Source organism: Acomys russatus, chromosome 3 (genome assembly GCF_903995435.1).
Source record: "Acomys russatus chromosome 3, mAcoRus1.1, whole genome shotgun sequence".
Taxonomy (NCBI): Eukaryota; Metazoa; Chordata; class Mammalia; order Rodentia; family Muridae; genus Acomys; species Acomys russatus.
Window position 1 is genome coordinate 80,873,868 of NC_067139.1, and position 13,624 is coordinate 80,887,491.

The following is a 13,624-nucleotide window of genomic DNA, read 5'->3' on the forward strand; positions in this document are numbered from 1 at the left end:
TTTTTTTAAAAAGACATGGCGCTCCTGGGGAAAGACTGGTTTCTGCTGTGACTATGCAGCTCCCTGTGAATTAGGTATGATCTCATCTCTAGCTCTGTCCCCAACACCAATCACTTGTACCACTCATTAGAGACTGGTGTCATAGCACGACGTCATGTTAGGGCTCTTTGATAAACCTTCGCTTGGGCACATAGTAGGATTAAAATAATCTGAGCAGGATTAAATTTTGATTATATCTTATAGCATCCCATAGTAGTATGGGGGATAAAGTGAGAGTATTGTATTCTACTGGAAAATAAAGGCAGATGAAAGAAAAGGTCTCCAGAGAATATAGGCCCCATAGGATAAGAGAGCAACTCTTGTTTTGATGTAATAAATTTGAAGAAAAAGAGATATGTCCTGAGAGGCTCTATTTATAAACCCTGTATGCACCAGTAATCAGTGAGATATCTTCATTAGACTCCTTTACTCTTGATGGTTATTACAGAGGAGGACATCTCTCCTCTCTAGGAAAACTAGACACTGCCCAGGAAACTCTGGGTTCAGATTCCTTTTAGGTCATGGTAGAAGGTGATGTTAATGTTTAGAAAATACAATGAAAAAAAAAAGCTAGAAAGTGGCCCTCTCAACAAGATTTTCTTTTGCTCTCTCCCAGCTACATGATCCACAGCTGATAATCTGTAACTGTGTCAGGTCCTAGACAAAGTGCTTCCATATGCATTACCTTATTCAGGGTTCTCAATGCTTCTGCAGAAGTGTTATGTAACTACTTTGCAGCTGAAGACTAGAAAGTGGTATTTGCTTCAATGTATGGAGTGTCTGCAGTTAGCAATTCGTGGATTATAATTCTAACATTAAGCTTTTGCTCCAGATCTATTGCTTTCTTGCGATGCCTTAACTACTGAACACCCCTCAGCTTGTTTTACAAAACTGGACTGTATGACAAAATCCTCTCTTATCAAGCGAAATGCATATACTGAGGAGATTGAGCCAATGATGGTTTCGCAGTGATTTCTTGGACTAACCTTGAAACAAAAGTACATTATCAGCAAATTGAAACAGCTTTCACTTTATATGTCATGGCACAGGATCAGGCTAACTGAGGTGGTCTCTCTCAACTTTACTAACATAGAATTGGGATGAAAGTGTTGAAGTGTTTTGCTTTCAAGTTAACTAGCCAAATTATTCATCATGTGCACATAATTACTGAAGCCATTGTAGACAGCCATGTTCACAGCTCCCTCTGCAGCCAGTTCTGAATAATCTGCCTGCCATATATGGGCACTAAGAAAACAGCTTGTGTCAGGAAAACCTCCTGCTGCTCTATGAACAAAGAAAATGAGTAGTTAAAGGTGAGTGACAATACAATCCTGTTAAAAGCATCTCCTAACGTGTGCCAATCGGCATTTCCCAAGCATAAAATGGTGCTAGCCCACCATGACTTGTTTTCATACCATTCTTGTTTTCAGAACTAAAGGAATCCAGTGTTATCTGACTCAGGTATTGTGTAGCAAAGCTATGTAGTCCATCAATATATAATCATGTGTGCTCATGTGTGTGTATGTGAGAGAGAGAGAGAGAAAGACAGAGACAGAGACAGAGAGACAGAGAGAGACAGAGAGAGACAGGGGGGGCATAAACGCAAGCAGATAGTGGAAAACTAATTTTTATAATTTGACTCAGGATTGGCTCAGAACGTCCATAGTCTCACAGAAGAACAGAACAGTTTCGGCTGCTGACTTCTGGATGCCCCTGCTTTTTCTAATAAGAGAAAATGTTTTCATTCTAAGCCAGTGTGTGTTGTCACACTCGCTGTTCCCCTGAAACTGTGAAGAGTAGGAGCCAATGAAACATGTCTAGCCTCCTCCTGCTTTTATTATGGGCACCAAGCTGAGCACTCTTTCTGCATGTTGTTAAGTTTTACAATGGATGAAAGAGCATGGCTTTTTGTTTGCCAACTCCTACTAAAACTCATTAAAGTTGGTGTCACTTTCTGGAGAAATGTGATGAGCGGCTATGTGCTCCAAAAATACACACCTCTCAATGGGAAGAGGAGAGCTCAGCAGATGATATACAGTGTTACTCTTTGTTGTCCAGTGTTATATTCAATAATCCTTGTTTTATATGTTTATATGAGGTGTGTGTGTTTGCACCATGTATAAACATGAGGATAGAGAGAGGGAAAGATGATCAGAGATGTTAAGAGGAATCGAGAGAAAATCCATGCCCTGGAAATTTATTCCAAGTATCTTGGAAAGCTAGCTAAAGTTTATAAGCAAGGGTGTTCCCTAACTTAATCTGATTTCAATTTTCTAAAACACAATATGGATATAACATGACTAATAATTACAGATGGCAAGATGCTCTACACCAAGAGGTCCAAGGATTTCACTTCTTCTAAAAACTAAGTGGAAATCTTGTTTTGTGCGAGTATATCTACATATACTTGATTACATACACATATGTAATATCTTGAATAAAATGTAAACATGTTTAAAAATTACATTAGAGTTTAACTTAATAGGGTAGAGAGAGTGAGGAGGAGGAAGATAAGGAGAAGGAAGAGCACTTATCAATTATGACTAATTGGTTCCTTGTGTCAATAGTGAAAAGTGTAGGGAAGCAAAGAATGGGAGTAAACAATCAACTCAGATCAATGTATTTCTTAAGTGGCTAATAAAACATGTTTTCTGTCTATAATAATTTAAATAAAACTCTGAGTCATCAACTGGCTTTATCCATTTGATACTTTCTGGTCTTTTCTCAGGTCACAGACAGATGAAAACCCTCAGCAGCCCCAGCAACTCCAGCACCATCACTGGCTTCATCCTCCTGGGCTTCCCCTGCCCCAGGGAGGGGCAGATCCTCCTCTTTGTGCTCCTCTTCATCACCTACCTCCTCACCCTCATGGGCAACGCTTCCATCATCTGTGCTGTGCGCTGCGATCAGAGACTCCACACCCCCATGTACCTCCTACTGGCCAACTTCTCCTTCCTGGAGATCTGCTATGTCACCTCCACAGTCCCCAACATGTTGGCCAACTTCCTCTCTGACACCAAGGTCATCTCCTTCTCTGGGTGCTTCCTGCAGTTCTATTTCTTCTTCTCCTTGGGGTCTACAGAATGCTTTTTCCTGGCAGTCATGGCAGCTGACCGCTACCTCGCCATCTGCAGGCCTCTGCATTATCCTGCTCTCATGACTGGGTGCCTCTGCAACACCCTCGCGATCGGTTGCTGGGTACTTGGTTTCCTCTGGTTCCCTGTTCCCATCATCATCATCTCCCAGATGTCCTTCTGTGGGTCCAGAATGATCGACCACTTCCTATGTGACCCGGGCCCTCTGCTGGCACTGACTTGCACAAAAGCTTCCCTGACAGAGCTGGTCTTCTCCATCTTAAGTCCTCTGCCTCTCATTATTCCTTTTGTCTTTATCATGGCGTCTTATGCTCTGGTCCTAACAGCTGTACTGAAGGTCCCTTCAGCCTCTGGAAAAAGGAAGGCTTTTTCAACCTGTGGGTCTCATCTGGCTGTGGTTACATTATTCTACGGCTCAGTACTGGTCATGTATGGGAGCCCAACAGCTGAGCACGAAGCTGGGATGCAGAAGATTGTGACTCTGTTTTATTCTGTCTTAACCCCACTCCTCAATCCTGTGATATATAGTCTTAGGAACAAACCTATAAAGGTAGCTCTGAAGGAAATTCTGAAGAAGATAAAAAATCGGTCATCAAAAAAGACCTTGAGCAATTAAATGTGCATTTAATTTGTTTTCAGATTTTAACTGGTATTGTTAAAAATAATTGACCAAAATCAGAATCATCTAAAAGAATTGCCACACTACTTTTTATCTCGGTCCTTGAATATCTGTCTTGCTGCTTATTATGCCTCAGATAAATGCAGGTTATTTTGATCCTATTTAATATTTCTGAACACCACTACTCTTAAATTTTCACCTGCTTAGATCCTCAGCTTTTTCCAACACTCTTGAAATCTTGTTTTATATGTAAACATTTCAGAATTTTATACATGCCTCAGAAAGTATATTGGGGCTATCCAAAGGAACAGAATTAAATATATGAATGAATTAGATAGATAGATAGATAGATAGATAGATAGATAGATAGATAGATAGACAGACAGACAGACAGACAGACAGACAGACAGACAGAGGAGAGGTTAGACCAACATATAGGTCTGGGTAGTCATTCAATAGTTCACACATGAAAGGTCAGGAACCCAGTAGCTATGGATGCTGGAGATCTGCTGGTCTTTAGCCTGCATTGAGATCCCAAAGAACTTAGTTCTACTATTGGTAAAGGAGTATGACAGTTAAGAGACAGATGAACTTTCCGGAAAGAATGAAGGCCAACAGGCAAAAAGAACCCAAGTTTCCTTCTTCCACCAGAAAGTGCCACCTAGATTTAGAATGGGTCCTCTTGATTCATATAGTCTGGTGAAGAAAACACCTAGCAGGAGTGCCCAGCATCTTGCTTTTAATTAGTGCCAGACCCTGCCAAGGTGACAATCAAGCTTGGGCATCACAGAGCAATGTGACATTTGCCTTGAGCCTCATTTCTCGGTGGCCCTTCTCTATCTACAATTTGTTTCTCAAAGACTGATTGCTTTAACAGCTACAAACTCAAAATACTTCCAGATCCATGGTTGAGAAGAGCTGCTGATTTCTGCACAGATCCTGTCCTTCCCAATTATCCCTTTCTCTCCCGTGTCTCCACTCTGTATCTTTTCTCTACCCAGTGAAATGTGTCTGCTAAAACTTTAGTCCACAGGGAGAATCACGTGCTGTTTTCCCTTCATCTTGAAACTGTAAACCCTAACACCATAACTGTGTCCCTTTCTTTCTAGTACCTTTATTTTCTATGTATTTCATCCAGATCTTATAGTAACTTTAAGTTATTTTACTCACTCTTGATCACGACCAGAATCTTATATACAAATCCTATTCATATTCCTCTCAATTTGGAATGATCTTGTGTGCCGATACTTATTAATCAGAGTAACAATGTTCACAGGGGTGTTTGCTAATCATGTCTTGGATACAGACCTAGTTTTTACTTTGATACAGCCAACTTCAAAGCTTCACAGGCTCTTCCCCTGCAGTTAGAAGAGGAATCAACCTAGCTCAGTGACAGAGGTGTAGCCATAACCACAGGGACAGGTTACATAGTCTATGGTGGCGTTGCCTATTCTATAAATTGTTACAGCACAAACAAGAATACAACAGGAAAAATGTGATGTCTAGATACAGCTAAACACAGATGGAAGCCTTTTCCACTGAGAGGCAATGATTCCCATTTCTTGTTTTTAAAAAAAAGGCAATGTTGACAGAAACAGATTGGTTATTAGCTTCACAGTTATCTTTAAAATAATATAAGTGCAGTTTCTATTTATACCTAAAATAAAGTATTAAAACTAACGTAAGGAAAAAATTCCTTGTGAATTTCTACCATATAAAATATGCTATAATTATTTTATTTTAATATTTTAGCAGAAAACTTTTAGATCTAATAAACACAGTAAAGTTAGAAGGTATAAAATCAGCATACAAAATACCATATATAATATATGCATATATAATATATATTATACACTATATAATATATGCATATATACATATATACTGTATATATACTAAAAATTTAGTCTGAGAAAAAGTAGAAAATATATCCCACTCAATACATACCCAAAGAAGAGAAAGACCTCTACAATGAGAATATTAAGACACTGAAAAAGTAAATCAGAAACTATATTAAATGATAGAAGAGCCTTCCATAGTCCTGAATTATTAGAATTAATATTGTAATAATGGCTGTGCAGAGAAAACTAATGTATAGATTTAATCCAGTATCCATCAAAGTTATGGTGTTATATTGGGCCCTAAATAGGATCTCTACTTCAAGCCTCTTCCTTTAGGGCTCAGAAAACCCTGCAGGAAAGGAAGCAGAAAGATTATAAAAAGCCATTGGGGGTGGAAGACACTAATGAAACAAGGTCTTCTAGATACAACAGGACTGGCACACATATGAACTCACAGAGGCTGTGGCAGCATGCACAGGGCAGGCACTCGTCTACACCAGATGGCCTCCTAGATCTGACAGCAGAGGTGAACAGAAGCCCCCATTCCTGACCCACAAGCTATCTCCAACTGGTAACTGCTCAAAAGAAAAGTTTAGTTTAAAAAAAACTCGTCTACACCAGATGGCCTCCTAGATCTGACAGCAAAGGTGAACAGAAGCCCCCACAAGCTATCTCCAACTGATAACTGCTCAAAAGAAAATTTAGTTTAAAAAAAAAGAAAAGAAAGTTTAGTTTAAAAAAAAAAGAAAAGAAAAGAAAATTTAGTTTCCTTCAACTAAATCTCACTGCATATATAAACCATACTTATGGGCCCAGCAGTAGATGGCCAACACAACATGAACTCAATGGCATTTTTAAAGGGCTTTATATTTGTCCCGTGATTCTCTGGGCTTTCTCCTTGTTTTACTTTGCAGCTTGTAAAATGTGATTTCCAATGAGATTTGAGGTTTCTGTTGGAAAATGTATGTGTCTCTGCGTCTGCATGTGTTCCTTGCACCTTTTCATTGACTCTTTTTTTCCTATTCCTTTGTTTGTTTACCCTATTCTTGTTTGTTTTTATTTTATTAGGTTTCTGTTTTCTAATGAGAGAGAGAGTATAGATTTGGGTCAGTGAGGAGGCAAGCAGATCTAGAAGGAATTGCTTCTATTCCCATACAGAATAGGAGTACTCTATTCTTACAGTTTTTGTAATAGACCATATTGTATTTTAAAAATCCATTTTCAATTTAAAATTCTGATGCACTATAACACAGACCTAGAAAAATCTAATAATTTATATGGAACCACAGCCTGGTACTGTAATAAAAAATGGGCAGGTGGACCAATATAAAGGAATAGGGTTCTGCAACTAAACCAACATACTATGACTATCTATTCCTTCACAAGGAGGGCAAAAAGAGGCAGTGAAAAATAGCCTATTTAACAAATGGTGCTGGCAAATAGGATGCCCTAATCTATAGAAGGACAAAATAGAGCCATACCTTTCACCTTATACAATAACTAATTCAAATTGCATCAAATGCTTTAATTTAAGACTGGAAATGCTCAAACTTCTAGACTAAAACACAGAGAATAACCTTCAAGGTACCAGAGTAGGTGAGGACTTTCTGAACAAAAGAGCATCACCAGCTCAGAAACCAGCACCACACGTCAGCAGAAAGGACCACATGAGATTAAAAAGCTGGTATGATACAAGGGAAGCTGTCAGCAGAGCACATAGAATTAGTGACAATCTCTACCAGCTATATTTTAGGCAAGGGACAAATAACAAGCTTTACAAAGTACACATAAATTCAACACCAAGCAAATAAAACTGACAATCATCCTTTGAGCCAAAGAATGGAGTAGACAGATTTTCAAAAGCAAACACACACAAATGGCCAATAACTTTTTAAAAAGTGAAATACAAATTAAAACTACTTTGAGATACTATCCCATCCCCATTGGAATAGCTATTATCAAATCTGGCAAATGCTGGGGAACATGTTGGGAAAGAAGAACACTTTTGATAGTAGAAGTGCCAACTAACACAGGAATTATGGGGTAAGTCTGTAGCTTCTTCAAAAACTTAAAAATGCAGTTGCCATGAGACCCAACTATTCTATTCTACTCCTGGGCATATCCCAGCACTCACCTGGTAACTCACAATTGCCTGTCACTCTTGTTCCAGGAGATGCACTGCCGACTTCCAGCCTCCAAGGGTGCCAGGCACGAACATAGTATATAGACACATACACAGACGAACACCCATTCACACAAAATAATAAAATAAAGTAACTTTTTTGAAAGATCAACAGTCCATTGTCCCAGATAACCAAAAAGGGGAAAAAAAGATATAGGGTATTCAAATTAACAGAAGCAAGAAAAAACAAGGAAACACTACAATAGAAACCAAATAATAATAATAATATAAGGGAATGCTTTAAAATTTTGTACTCCATTAAACTGGAATATCTAAAAGAAATGGATGAATTTCTAGATTCATCCAAACCACCAAAATTAAACTAAGACAAGATCAACCACCTAAATAGACACATAACAAATTTGGAGATGCAGGGAATAATAAAAAGCCCTTCCAACTAAAAAAAAAAAAAAGGCAGAGGCCCAGATGGATTCACAGCATAGTTCTACCAGACTCTCAAAAAAAAGATCTACCATCAATACTTCCTAAATTGGCCATAAAAATAGAAATAGAACATTTACTTCCAAACTCACTCTATGAAGCCAGTATTATTCAAACACCAACCAAAGACACAACCAAAACCAAACAAACCCTGCAAACCAATATCCCTGATGAACACACATGCAAAAATCTTCAATAAAACACTAATAAACCACCCAGAACAAGTTGTCTTTATCATGGAAATGTGGGGATGGTTCAACGCATATAAGTAAATAGAAACAATAATCACATAAATGGAATTAAAAACAAAAAGCACATCATCTCAATAGATGTAGGAAAAGCCTTTAGCAAATCCAACAAATCCAAACTCAGTGAAGTCAGGAAGAAAATAGAGCTATCCCCATTCCTTTTCAGTGTAGTGCTGGACGCACTAGCTGGCCAATAAGGCAACGCTGAATAATAATAACAATATTATAATGATTATAATAATAATGGATATGAAAAAAGTCCAATGATATATTTGCAGATGATGCATATGCATAAGAGATCCCAAAAATTACATAAGAGCACATAAGCTGATAGAAGAGAAAGTAAGGAATAGTCTTGAACTCATAGTCTTGAACAGACAGGACACCGACAGCACAGGCACTAAAACCACCAGTTAGTGAATGAGGAGACACATATCTTTTTTTTTTTTTTTTTTTTTTGTTTTGTTTTTTTTTATTTGTTTGTTTGGTTTGATTTTTGGTTTTTCTTTTTGTGTGTGTGTGTGTGTGTGTTAAAGATTTATTATTTTTTATTATGTATACAGTGTTTTTCCTGCATGTATACCTGCAGGCCAGAAGAGGGAATCAGATCTCATTATAGATGGTTTGTGAGCCACCATGTGGTTGCTGGGAATTGAACTCAGGACCTCCGGAAGAGCAGTCAGTGCTCTTAACCTCTGAGCCATCTCTCCAGCCCCCGAGACACATATCTTTAATCTCAGCCATTATGAAAAATAAAATGATGAAATTCAAGACAAATGTGTGGAACTGAAAAACAATCTGAGTTAGCCTAGATCCAGAAAGACAAGCATCACATGTTTTTTTCTCATCTGTGGATACTAGCTTTGAAATTTAAGATATGTGTGTTACATTTGGAACACCCATGAAGTCCTAGGTACAACAGTAAGGATTTTTTCAAAGAAGTGACAATAGAACACACTGGTATACAGGATTAAAGGAGAAATAATGTAGCAAGTGTTAAACTAGGAAAGTCAGTTTCTCAAGCAGTATAGTACCTGGTAAGTTAACCAAGCTTCAATAGGAGACCACACATCCATCTGGTCTTGATATATTAAGAAAAAAAAGTCTGACAGTATTGTTCTTACTGAAACACAGCATGGAAGTAACATTAAACTTAAATGAAACAAACATAAATTAAAATGCCAAATATATTATGCCTCCATCCTCTATACTTCTAAAATAAAAGCTCTAGTCCAAACATAAAAATAAATAAGGAGAGAAAGAAGGAAAGAAAGAAAGGAAAGAAAAGAACTTTTTTCCTTGCAGATTTTAATAATTTCTTTCTTCTGGAGATTTTGATTATTATGTGGTTGGAAGATTTTCTTTTCTGGCCCAATCTAATTGGTGTTCTGTAGGCTTCTTGTATGTTTATAGGCATCTCTTTGCTAGGTTGGAGAAATTTTATTTTATTATTTTGTTGAAAATATTTTCTGTTCCTTGGATCTGGGACTCTTCTTCTTCTTCTATTTCTGTTATTCTTATGTGTTGGGGACAATAGGCCATATGACCAATGTTCAGCCATCTTGTCCAAGTCTGCACCTTTAAGTCTCTGTCTTTCCCAGAGCTTACCTTTCGCCAAAAACTAGCTAACCCTGTTGTGAGTCAGCAGCTAAAGACAGATAGGGATGGAGCGACCCTGTTATGCGTCAGCAGTTAGACTAAAACTAGATGAAAACAAAGCAAGATACCCTGTATGGCAGGACATTATGACCCTGCCTGAAATTCCCTATGTTTTGAGGAAAACCCGCAACTGTGTTGCTATAATGATATGCTTCCCTGCCTTCTGAATTATAAAAGCTGCTGCCTGACTAATAAAGTTGAGAGCTTGACCAATCAGACTTGCTCTCCTTCCTTGTGTCTTGCATTTCTCAACAGGTGACCTCCCTCCCGAGTTTCAGTCAAACCCTGCAGGTCGGGGCACTTATGTTACTTCTTTTCATAGTATCCCAGATTTTCTGGATGGTTTGTGTAAGCAATTTTTTAGATTTAACATTTTCTTTGACTGATATATCAAACTGGAGAAAACCTACATGTCCCTCAGCCGAACAATGGGTCAAGAAACTGTGGTACATTTACACAATAGAATATTACATAGCTATTAAAAACAAAGACATTATGCAATTTTCAGGCAAACGGATGTTACTAGGAAAAAAATCATCCTGAGTAAGGTAACATGCATGGTATGTACTCACTTATAAGTGGATATTAGCCATAAAATACACGGTAACCATGCTACAATCCACAGACCCAAAGAAGCCAAGGAGGGCCCAAGGGAGGATGCTTGGATCTCACTCAGAGAGACATAAAATAGACATATGAAGTAGATGGAGGGAAGAAAGTGGGTGGGGCAGGGGTGGGGAGGGTAACTAAGGTGGGAATCAGGTGGGGGAAGGGAAGGACCAGGAGAAAGCATGATGGGCTGGGGCATCTCAGGACAGAGGGAGCTGGAAAGGTAAAGGACACCAAAAGAAGACCTACAGAGTAAGCTAATCTGGGCCCGTGGGAGGCATTCACAGACTGAACCACCAACCAAAAAGGTTGAATAGGTCAGACCTAGACCCCCTACTGCTATGTATCAGATTACAGCTTGGCCAACACACGGGTCCAAAGAGCAGGGGCTGTCCCTGACTCTGTTGCCTGCCTCTGCGTCCCTTTCCCCTAGCTGGGCTTCCTTGTCAGGCCCCAGCGGGACAGAATGAGTTTAGTTCTGCTGTAACTTGAGGTGCCAGGGTGGTTTGGGACCCCATGGGAGGGCCTCTCCCTCTTTGAGAAGGAGGGGGCAGGGTAGAGGGGACATGAGAGTGAAGGAGAGGAGGTCGGGAGCTGGGATTAGGCTGAAAGTGCTTAAATAAATATAGGAAAAAAGATACAAAGTTGTGTGAATAGGGATGACCATTAATGTGGGAAGATAGGTGAATATGAACAAAACACATTGTAGGAAACTCTCAAAGAACTAATATATACTAAAATACCTATAGAAGACAATGTAACAATAAAAATATTTGAGTAATCTTCATGATAACAAGGAATAAAGGAATAAACAATATAACAAATGGAAAAATGGCCTTTCAGTGAATACAAAGGAAAGTGGACAGATGTTAGATGTGCAGAAAGTATGGGCAATTACACTGTGAACATCCTGTATATTTTACAGTGAAAGGACTTTTTCTGAAGACAAAGTGCTCCAGAAATATAGACAACTTAATGTTGCCTTTAGGAGGATTCTTCCTGCCTCTACTTTGGGACTCAGTTAACTTAAACACATTAAAAACAAAGATGAAAAACTACATGCCTAGGACTATTGAGGGAGCCATAGATTATCCCAAAGGGAAACAGAAGACGTTGCCGTGATCTAAGATATAATGTTAATTGTGCCCCATGAGGCTCTCAATGCCACTTCTCTTCCCATCACCTTTACCTTATTTCTTAACTCTCCTCATGAGGTTTATACATCACTGCTTTCAGATATTCTCAGTAAAATTAATAATATATAAAAGTCACCTTTGAACTTCCACTGTAGAGTAATCTTGAGTTCCTGGGGGGTCACTGAGATTTTATACCAATCCTTTTCCCTTAGTACTGGATTATGATCTAATTGAACCCATCATTAAGTTAAAATATCATAAGTCAAAAACACATTTGGTCCAGTCAATATGACAAACACCACAGTTTACCTACACTGAACATTGTATTTATTGTTAACTGTCATTTATGGTTGACTGAGAGCTGTGCATCTCAAGAAAATGTCTTAGCACTGTCCTCACTCTCCTTATCCTATTTTTCTCTGTCCTTTTCTCTAGCCTGGAGGAAAGGTGAAATTTTAATACAGAGTTTATTGAATGTTTATCTCTTTCACACTGTGGTAAAAAGGAACTGAGTGAGTCAGACCAGTCTATCAGTTGAAGCCCACACAATGACTGCTGAAGATCTGCGTTTCTTCCACTGACTATCACTGGCGCCAAACTTGCATGCTTCTTTGGTGAGCCTCAGGAGTGGAGAAAGGCTGGTCCCCACAGTTGACTGGTGTACTCCAGTACTCAGGCACTACAGATGAATTTCATGACGAGATGCTTCCTTAAGATGCTGCAGACACCCTATGAGCACAGACAGGGGGAGGAGGTCCCCCTCAGTCTCAGTCATAGGGGAGGGGAGTAAGGGGAGAGTGGGAGGGAGGGGGGAATGGGAGGATACAAGGGATGCGATAACAATTGAGATGTAATATGAATAAATTAATAAAATATATTTTTTAAAAAGAAGCTGCAGATTCCATGTCTATTCTCCGACCTGTCTCGCTCTGCCCAATAGTGAAGAACAGATTTTCTCCCTGTTGAGAGGCCATTACACTTTGTTTCTGAGATAGATAGATAGATAGATAGATAGATAGATAGATAGATAGATAGATAGATAGACAGATAGAGAGAGATACATAGGTATATATATATATATAACATTTTTGGATTCTAGCTCCAATGAAATTCTTTTATAATATGAATGTATTTTGGCAAAATTTTGTGGGTTTCTAGCTATATCAATTCACATCATCATCATCATAATCATAATAACAATAATAAATTACATTACTTGACTTAAGTGTTTAGTACTCAGCTCTTCCTCAACTTATCACTTCCCTAAACTTTATTTTCTGGTGATTCACAAAGAATCCTTATTATTTTTTTTAAATTTACAAATCCTGTAATTTAGTATTAAAAAGACTAATACCTTGCTTAATAACACACTTTCTACAATGTTGTCATTATGTATATTAAATATAGCTTATCCCCATTTTCTTCAATGCACACCTAAGGTAATATAATGCCCTTTATTTAGTAATTTCATGTTTGCTTCTTGCGTTGCTAACTTGTAGTTTCTATATCTTTTTCTATTATACCTGTTAAAGTTGTGTGGTTTTTTTTAAATAAATACAAGGTCTTGCTAAGTAGCCCATCTTAAACTAAAACTTATGACCTTCCTTCCACAGTCTCTCATGTTCTGGGATTTAGGAAGGAGCACCTGCCCAACTATGCTCTGTGTTTCTGTAGAGCATAAAAAAGGCTACTAACATTAATTTGAGCACCTGAAGAGTGATGCCTGTAGCTTTATATGTGACTTTTCAATTAAAT

The 13,624-nt window shown here is 38.4% G+C and overlaps 1 protein-coding gene across 1 annotated transcript; it reads left to right on the forward strand.

Annotated features, from left to right (window-relative positions):
• Window positions 1–2,778: 2,778 nt before the first annotated feature.
• Window positions 2,779–3,750, forward strand: LOC127186738 (olfactory receptor 11G2-like). The gene has a single exon (XM_051142976.1). It carries the CDS (start codon window positions 2,779–2,781, stop codon window positions 3,748–3,750), a length of 972 nt encoding a protein of 323 aa, XP_050998933.1.
• Window positions 3,751–13,624: the final 9,874 nt, after the last annotated feature.

Bases quoted from the DNA above. Each gene is read 5' to 3' on its own strand.
- LOC127186738 (XM_051142976.1), top strand. From the start codon at position 2,779: ATGAAAACCCTCAGCAGCCCCAGCAACTCCAGCACCATCACTGGCTTC.